Here is a 9,194-nt window from a genome sequence, read left to right on the forward strand (position 1 = left end):
GCGCCGCATGATACGTTCTGTTGCCTCATGGTCATGGACATCGTGCTGGTAAAAACGAAGAGGAGATGACTGTGCGATGCACAGGAAGTCAGGAATGTTCAGAAGGAAGTTCAGGTAGTGTGATTCACAGACATCGCTCTTTTTTTATGTACGGCACAGAGGCAGGGACAGTGCTGAGTTTTCCGCTACCTTGTTGGTTAGATTGTGTCCTTGGAATCCTTGGAGGACTACCTGGCATCCATCCATGCCCCCAATTTATGGTGTGTGGAGGTCGCCATATATATCCATCAGCTTGCTCTCTCTCTCTCTCTCTGCTTCTGCTGCTTGCTTTGCTTCAGACACTTGACACTACTCACTAGCTAGCAAGTGCCTCCTCAGTCCTCACCATGACCCTCATGAGCCTGCTGCGGCTACCGGGGGAACATTGCTCCTTGTCGCCGGCGACGCTGGCGGCGTGGTGGTCTCTTTTGCTCCTGGCTGTCATCGGAAGCAGCGGCTCACCGGTGCTGGCGGGTTGCTACACGCGCATCTTCAGCTTCGGCGACTCGCTGACAGACACAGGAAACTACGTCCACCTGACGGCCACCAGCCACAGCCCCTACGGCGCGCCGCCGTACGGGAGGACGTTCTTCGGCAAACCTACTGGCCGCGCCAGCGACGGACGCCTCGTCATCGACTTCATCGGTGAGCAAGCTGCTGACTTCGTTTGACTCTTGATTGAGTCTCTTTTTTTGCTCCTAGTTCTTATACGTTGGTTTCTCTGCCTGAACCATCCATTCTCTGTTTCAAAAGAGACGTCAGTATCGTCGACCCCAAAATTGCCATCCTGTTATTCTTCAGTAAAGCAAAATGATGGGTGACCTTTACGAATTGCCTCAATGTGCATGGGTTTCTACTTTCTAATGAAAGAAATAGAATGGATGCCTGAACTCATTGCTGGTGCGCTCAAATGAACAAAAACAAGGCCAAATGGGCAAAACTGCTCGACCCCCATACAAGTAAACTCCATTGCACTGTTCTTTCGCCCTTTATTATTAGTAATTCATGATTGAAGTGGTTTGTGAATTTAGTCGGCAACTCACACTCAGGCGGTTAAAGTAGCATTCTTCTGTGGAAAAGACTGTCTTGGCGTCCAATGCTAACGGTCCTCGCGTTTAAGCACTGCAAAACTCTGTTACAACTTACTAGCTACTACATACAACATGCAGTACATAGTACAGACTGGTTGTGCGCAGTGTGGCTGTGTATTGGTAACGGGAAAAGTAGATAGAAAGTTCAATGATTAGCTTGTTCTTGATTTGATTCTCCATCTAATATTTATGAATTAGAACCCCAGAACGACATGGTTTTGTCTGAGTGCCAGTTCAGTTTGCTTTTGTGAAGAGAGTGTGTGGACGCTTGTTGCACCTAAATTAAGCTTGCGCGAGCGAGTCCTGTCCTGTCCAGGTACAAGAGTCGTAACTTGTGTGCGCTTGCGTGAGTAGATAGTACAGCTGCGCACTTTAAATTGGGATTAGTGGCATCCATGGTCCCTAAACTGTGCGTGTTTATGAGCGTCGATCTATGCACAATGAATCAATGATCGAATTCAGAGGTAGTCCCCTCGTCGCCTAAAGAGACTAGCAAGAAGCCAGGTACACGTCTTCCCCCACAGGAGGAAGAAGAAGAAGAACTTGGCTGCAACTTGCAAGACGATGATAACCCATCACAGACTTGAAAGGTGCAATGCGTTGCAGGTTTGCAACATGCAAATATGCAATGCAAATCATTGGCCCATGCTTTCCTAGACATTCCCAAAATTGGCAGCAGCACCAGCACCAGGTGAAGGCTACAGTTTACCTAGCTGCCTTTATAATTGCTGCTCCTTTCTAAGAGTTCGTGCGACGCGCATTTTGAAGCACCTAGTAGTCACTGAAAGCAAAATTTGTATCTTGTAAAGCAAGCCATGCACGCATGATCGTCTCCACGTACGCCATGCATATACAGACAGTAAAAGCATTTGCTTGGGTTCGAATGCAGCGGAAGAGTTGGGGCTGGCGAAGGTGACGGCGATCCAGGCGGGCACGGCGCCGGGGGACTTCCAGAGCGGCGCCAACTTCGCCATCATCTCGGCCACCGCCAACAACGGCTCCTTCTTCGCGGGCAACGGCATGGACATCAGGCCTTTCTCGCTGGACACGCAGATGCTGTGGTTCAGGACCCACCTCCGCGAGCTCGTGCAGGCGGCGTCCCCAGCGGCGCAGCAGAACGGCAGCGCCGCCGCCGCGCTGCTGAGCGGCGCGCTGGTGGCGCTGGGCGAGATCGGCGGCAACGACTACAACTTCGCCTTCTCCCGGGGCGTGCCGCGGGACGAGGTGCGCCGGTTCGTGCCGGCCGTGGTGGACAAGCTGGCGGGCGCCATGGAGGAGCTCATCGCGCTGGGGGCGCGCGCCTTCGTGGTGCCCGGGAACCTGCCCTTCGGCTGCACGCCGCTGTACCTGCAGCGGTTCCGCGCCAACGGCGGGTGGTGGGACTACGACCCGGCCACGGGATGCCTCGCCTGGTTCAACCGCTTCGCCCAGTACCACAACCGGGTGCTCACCGCCCGCCTCGACAAGCTCCGCCGCCTGCACCCGGACGTCACCATCGTCTACGCCGACTGGTACGAGGCCACCATGAGCATCTTCCAAGCCCCCGGGAAGCTAGGTACGTACGTGAACGTGACGCCCGTAGTACATAACCATTAATTCATGTGTAATGTAGAACTGCGCCGCCGCCGTTGTACGTGTGCTGCCCGCCCACCATAGGCATAGATAGGCCGTGCGGCGGCGAGCTCTGTTTGCTGCCCTTGAGGTTGGGGCTCTGTTTGCTGCCCGTTGCGACGGCGACGGCGACGCCGCACCAAACAGCGAGGCAGCTCTTGTCGGATCGCGCGGCAAGTAGGCCCCTTTGCAATTGCAATGGAAGCACGGTCGGGCCGGCGACAAAGCACAGCGAGTACGTCTTGGTCTTCCTTCCATAAGGTGTCAGTCAGGGTGATAGGGAGATGGGCAGTTATGGCTAAAAAAGGCTATGCGCGAACATGGCCCGGGCCCGGCACCAGTTGTGGTCGTGTGGCCACCAGCCGCATGAGCCAACAAACGCCAAGGCCATCATGGGTTCACGTGCAACAAATGGCCCGTCGCGACCAGCTGTGCACTGCCTATGGTTTTTGGGCCTGGTACAGATCTTACCTTGGCTAGCATTATCCAAAGTGTCAGCCCAGGATATATGGAAATAACTGACTGGTGGCGGGGGCTCGTCGGGTCCGGCCGTTCGGACGGAGTCCGTCTGTCCGGCAGACTCCCGCCAAATTGTTTTCAGATATTTATCAATAGATTTTCCCGCCTAGCACCTACAGACCAAGAGTAGCACACGACAGATTTTGACTCACACTCATCTCATCCCACGTCATCTAAACTGGTGCATGCAAATAGTTTTAAACGGATTTAAAAAAGCTATAACTTTTATACTAATCATTCAAATTAAATTCCGATTACACCAACGGTTTTGTTACAATAAATCCTTCAAAATAAGATCCCACATGAATATATTTAGATAATATTTTATTAACGAACATTTATCTTATGAAGATAGAACATTCTTGAGCAGAGATGATGTTCTAGGTTTATAGAAACAATGTTCCGTCTTCAATAAAAAAATGTTCTCAGTTTAGAATAATAATATTCTAGTTTAGATTGATGATAATATAATATAAAAATAAATATAGACAGATAACATAAATAAATAACAATAAAATTTAGAGTAAAGCATAAGAGAAAACATAATAAAGAAAAATAAAAATGAATATAACACATATACTTTTTAAACGTCCTAAAATAGACTATATAATATCACATATACTAAGTGAACAACAGTAAATACACCATAAAAAATCACTAAATATATTATAGAACATCATACATTGTGCAAACATAGAAAATACAATAGAACATATATACTACACGAACAACATTAAATAAACCATAGATACAACTAAATACATAATAGAACATCATTTAATGTGTTATAGAACATCACATATATATTATGTGAACACCAATAAAATACATCATATAACAACATATGTGTAGTAAGTGAACATCACTAAGTATATCATAGAACATTACTAAATACAATATAGAACATCGCATATATTATGTGAACATTATTAAATACATCATAGAAAATAAAATGTATATTAAGTGAACATCACTAGATATATCATAGAACATTACTAAAAACAATATAGAACATCACATATATACTACGTGAACATCAATAAATACATACCAAAGTATTATATGTTTACTATGTGAATGTGAGCATAAAAAAAACACCATAGAACATCTCTTTTATGCTATGAGAACATGACATATATATTATGTAAATATTACAAAATACATTATATTATATGTATACCACGTGAATATAAACAAAATCACATGTATAACATATGAACATAAAAAAACATAAAAATCACATGTCAACTACATAAAACACCAAAAAAATAACATCATAAAAATAATAAATAAAAGACATAAATGAAAGAAAATATAATTATTAGTAAAGAAACAAAGAACATTACATGCACAACATGCGAGCATCAAAATAATAAGAAAATAAAAAAATAAAAGAAACATAAAATATAAAAAGTTAAAAGAGTAATAAAAAAACATAAAACAAAAAAATAGTGAAGCATGAAAATATAAAATAAATGAAAAGAAAAAACTATAGAAAACATTAAGTAAAAAGAGAAAAGAAAAAAAAAGAGAGAAAAAAGAATAAACATAAAACAAAATTAAATGAAGTAAACAAAAAAAAGAAATACGAAAACATAAAAAAAAAGTCACATGAAACAAAAAATAAATTGAAGCAAGGAAAGAAAAATAATAAGAAAAAAGAAAGGAAAGAAAATAAAAAGAAAAAGAAAAAAATATAGATAAACAATTTAAAAAATGGAAAGAATAATAAAAACACATAAAACAAAAAAAATTAAGCACAAAAAGAAAAGAAAAACAAAAAAAAATAAATGAAGCACAAAAAGAAAAGAAAAAAAAGGGAAGAGAAACTTACTTTTAGTTACGTACCTGGAACCTGGAAGGCCGAAGCCTAGCAGGCCGAAGCCTAGCGGGAAACTTCACGTCGGGCGGAGGGCGGGAAACATCTCATTGCCCAGCGCGGGAAACGTCGGACGAGTGCTCGGGTCCGAATGTTCGGACCCGAAGAATTCCGGACTGGTGGCTTAGGTTTCTTCTAAGGTCCGTATTTGTAACTCCATAGGTCACGACGACTCATCAGTTGAAAAAAAAAATCAGTTGAAATCCCAGCAAAATTAATTTCCACACTGATCGACCAATAGCTGAGCTCGACCAATATTGTGGTTGACTACTTGCAGGGTTCACAAACGCTCTGCGGACTTGCTGCGGGAACCAGACCGTGCCGTGTGGCATGCCGGGGTGCTCCGTCTGCAAGGACCCGTCCACGTTCGGGTCCTGGGACGGGACGCACCCGACGCAGGCGGTGTACAAGGTGATCGCCGACGGGGTGCTGCACGGGCCGTACGCGTCCCCTGTTCCTCTCGCCGAGACTTGCCCTCCCACCACATGATGAGAGCAGCAATCAGACAATCAGCAGCCTGATCTGCTTGGATGGTCGTCGTCCTCTGATGATGCTTAGAAGATTCATATATAATTGTCAGCTTTTATAGAGTGGTAACATCTGAATTACACACTTGTGAATTTTTAAGGACGGTACAATAGCTTTGTTTCAGAATACAGGTGAGGTTGACATATTTCAATAGCATACACACGAAGCATTGAAGTGATTTTTTTTTTATGAGAACGCAATGAAGTGATGATTGGGTTTATAAAAACATTATTGTTATGGTCCTGCACCCCTTCCTCCGAAACATCATTGCAACAAGAACCATTCACGGCTAGAGCAGCTTGTGTAATTTTTATGATTTTCTCTCTCCTTTTTTGTCTCTTAATCTCTCTATGTCTCCTCTTGCGCTCTGTACCCGGTGCTGTGTTTTTTTTACGTTTTTTCTTGTTTTCTCTTTTGTGTTTCTCTGCACTCTGGTTTAGTAACCTTCTAGGTTACTTTTAATAAATTTTCCAGTAGGGGCTCGTTGGCCCCTCCTGTTTATTCAAAAAAAAAACCATTCACTGCAAATGCATATTTTATTCATGAGAAGATCATTCTTGATGTTTGTTAGGAGCAAGACAACACGACCATGCTGCATGGTTCTTGGTTGCGATCACGACATTTTTATGACCTATGAGCCATTGCATGCTCCTGAATTCAGGTGTTGGCGTATCCTCACAATTCCCTCCAACCTGATATGTTCCTTGCAATGTCAGTATATACATGCATGAGACATTGAAGTGACAATGCAATTGGGTTTGTGTAAACAACAACAACAACAACCATTCAGGAGCTAGCCATGTCAACAGTATACACATGAAGCATTGAAGTGACAATGCAATTGAGTTTGTACAAACAATATTGTTATGAACTTATGATCATGCCCACCCACTAGAAATATCATTTTTTTTATTTTCTTTGTGATCTTTTTTATATGCCGACCAGAAATTTATTAAAAAGGGAAAGTACTCAAATACAAAGCTGAAGAAACAAAAAAGATCACAAAGAAAATAAAAAAAAAAAAATTCCATAAAACCATCTAGCGATAAATCTATGCGGGGATGATAACTTGCTTTTGCTCGTAGAATAACTAGAGGAAACTCTTGCTTGAAGACAACCTTACAGCATTGTACAGAATGTTGAAGGTTGCCGAAAAATATTAACATTAAATCATGTCCAAATGACCTAGTATATTGTGATGATAATCTCTATGAAGAAAGGGAGCTGAATAGCTGATCTTTGAAGCTATAGATGGCCATCGGGCTGTGCCGGCCCGGCCCTGCGGGCTGCGGCACGTTGGCCTGTGCCGGCTTGACACGGCGTCGTGCCTCCACGGGCCGCCGTGCTTCGTGCCTGGCCATTGGCCCAAGGCACGACCCGTGGGCCGTCGGGCCGGTCCAAAAGCACGTCGTGCCAGCGTGCCAGGATGGTTGGATGGGCCAACAACAGGCTAACAAGCCTACATTTCTTTTTTTTTAAATTAGCAGGTTGTATTTCTTACCAGGCCATTCAGGATGGCTGGATGGACCAACAGTCCTACATTTTTTTAAAAAAATTAGCAGACTATATTTTGTACTGGGCCATTAACCACCGGACCGTCGGGCCGTGCCTGAGCCGTGCCACGGGCCATAGTGGCGGCCCAGGCATGGCCTGGTGCCTCAGGCCGTGCTGGCTCGCGCCCGGCAGCCGCCGAGTCGTGTTGGGCCACGGACCGGGCCGACGGGCCATGGGCTGCATGCCAACTATATTTGAAGCACACTAGGACATCAAATTAAAGGGTCACTGGTGTTAGGTACAATCAAATTCAGTGTAAACCAACAAGCTGAGGCAAAAAGGGCAGGCAGTCCAACAACAATAATCGTTCACTCCAAAGACGTACTTTATACTCCACATGATACATGAGAAGGCCGTGCTTGCTGCCTATTAGCAGCTGGACACCACAGCCATGTTGTGTGCATCTTGGTTGTGATCATGACATTTTCGTGAGCCATTATGCGCTCCTAAATTCAGGTGGTGCACGATTCACTCGAACCATTATCGGCTAGAGCCTGCATCACCCAGCCGCGACGATCCACATGACCCCGTAGCCCGCGCTGCTAAATCTGTGCCTCAGCAGTCAGCCAGCCATACCCGCACCGCACGTATATATATACGTGCGTTCATAGCGCATTCAAGGACGTGATCGACTGATCGTGTGCGCCAGCCATGCCGGCCCTCGCCCTGCCCACGATGGAGTCGGAGCTGAGCGCTCTCGCGTGGGCGACGCTGCTCGCCCCGGCGTGCGCGGTGTACGCACGGTTCGCCGCTCGCCGCCTTCGCCCGGGCATCCCGCGCCTGGCCGCGCTCTTCCCGACGTTCCCAGTGCTCGTGTACATGCCCTGGATGTTCAGCTCCCTCCACCTGCGCCTCTTCTCCTCCTTCTTCCACACCTGGCTCGCCGTCAACAAGCTCGTCCTCCTCGCGCTCGACCTCGGCCCACTCCACCCACGCCTCCCGCTCCTGCCGTTCGTCCTCTGCGCCGGCCTCCCCATCAAGGTCTGCCGTCTCAGGCAGCAGAGCCAGCAGCATCCTCCCGGCGCCGAGTTCTTGAGGCCGTGCGCCCGCAGCGCCTTGCTCCTCAGCTGCCTCGCCATGGCGTACCCCTACACGGGGTGGCTCCCGCTCTACGCGCTCCACTATCTCTACTGCGTCCAGATCTTCCTCACGCTGGACCTCGTCTTCTCCTGCGTCATGCTCGTCTCCGCGGCGCTCATGGGCGGCGCGAGCCTTGAGAGGCAGTTCAACGCGCCGCTCGCCGTCGCGTCGCTGAACGGCTTCTGGGGCCGGCAGTGGAACCTGATGGCCGTCGACCTCCTCCGGGAGTCGGCGTACGAGCCCGTGCGCGCTAGGTGGGGACGGGACGCCGGCGTGCTGGCCGCGTTCCTGATGTCGGGCCTGCTCCACGAACTCCTGTACTGGTACCTGACGCTGCAGCAGCCCAGAGGTGAGATGCTGCTCTTCTTCATGTTCCACGCCGCGTTCCAGATCGCCGAGCGATGGGCCAGGGCGGCTGGCCTGTGGCGGCCGCCCAGAGCGGTGGCGTACCTCGTTGTCACGGCCTTCATGGTGGTCACCGTATCGGAGATGTTCTTCGGGCCATTTGTGAGAGCCGGCACAGACGTGCGCTTGAAGGAGGAAACCATGGCGGTGGTGGAACTGATTTGGGGTGCCAGGAAGTATCTACTCCGTCCGTTTAGGGTGCCTTCAAGCTAGAGGCAGGTAGGCGGGGTATGGCCGATTTATGTGTTTTTTTTTTAATGAGAAGCAAATTTTATTAGTGGCAGGATACCTCAATGATGGTGAAGAATTCAACGGTTACAAAGTTCAAAGCTGATAACAAAGGGGCAGCTATTTGCATGTGCTGGATTGGTACATGAAGGTAGGAAATCAAAGTTAACTAGCCCTATTTGTGAAGTTGAAGGCCTCAGTGGCTAGGACATGTGCTGTTGTATTAAGCTCCCTGTGTATCTTGAAAATTCTTGCATTGT

General features: G+C 47.2%; 2 protein-coding genes across 3 annotated transcripts; both read left to right on the forward strand.

Moving 5' to 3' along the window:
• LOC8058246 (GDSL esterase/lipase At1g31550) lies at positions 1-5,959 on the forward strand. Of its 2 annotated transcripts, XM_021455665.1 has the most exons (4): positions 1-114; positions 202-684; positions 2,020-2,685; positions 5,417-5,959. In XM_021455665.1, the coding sequence occupies exons 2-4, from the start codon at positions 387-389 to the stop codon at positions 5,626-5,628; spliced, it is 1,176 nt and encodes a 391-aa protein (XP_021311340.1). In that variant the 5' UTR covers positions 1-114; positions 202-386; the 3' UTR covers positions 5,629-5,959. The 2 variants fall into 2 exon arrangements, with proteins under 2 accessions (XP_021311340.1, XP_002456059.1); XM_002456014.2 differs by having other exon boundaries at positions 65-684.
• LOC8058247 (probable long-chain-alcohol O-fatty-acyltransferase 5) lies at positions 7,873-9,161 on the forward strand. The gene has a single exon (XM_002456015.2). The coding sequence runs from the start codon at positions 7,873-7,875 to the stop codon at positions 8,917-8,919; it is 1,047 nt and encodes a 348-aa protein (XP_002456060.1). The 3' UTR covers positions 8,920-9,161.

This window comes from Sorghum bicolor, chromosome 3 (genome assembly GCF_000003195.3).
Source record: "Sorghum bicolor cultivar BTx623 chromosome 3, Sorghum_bicolor_NCBIv3, whole genome shotgun sequence".
Taxonomy (NCBI): Eukaryota; Viridiplantae; Streptophyta; class Magnoliopsida; order Poales; family Poaceae; genus Sorghum; species Sorghum bicolor.

Coding starts and splice junctions, on each gene's coding strand:
- LOC8058247 (XM_002456015.2), top strand. CDS start 7,873: ATGCCGGCCCTCGCCCTGCCCACGATGGAGTCGGAGCTGAGCGCTCTC.
- LOC8058246 (XM_021455665.1), top strand. CDS start 387: ATGACCCTCATGAGCCTGCTGCGGCTACCGGGGGAACATTGCTCCTTG. Junction 685..2,019: donor CCTCGTCATCGACTTCATCG/GTGAGCAAGCTG, acceptor GTTCGAATGCAG/CGGAAGAGTTGGGGCTGGCG. Junction 2,686..5,416: donor CCAAGCCCCCGGGAAGCTAG/GTACGTACGTGA, acceptor GACTACTTGCAG/GGTTCACAAACGCTCTGCGG.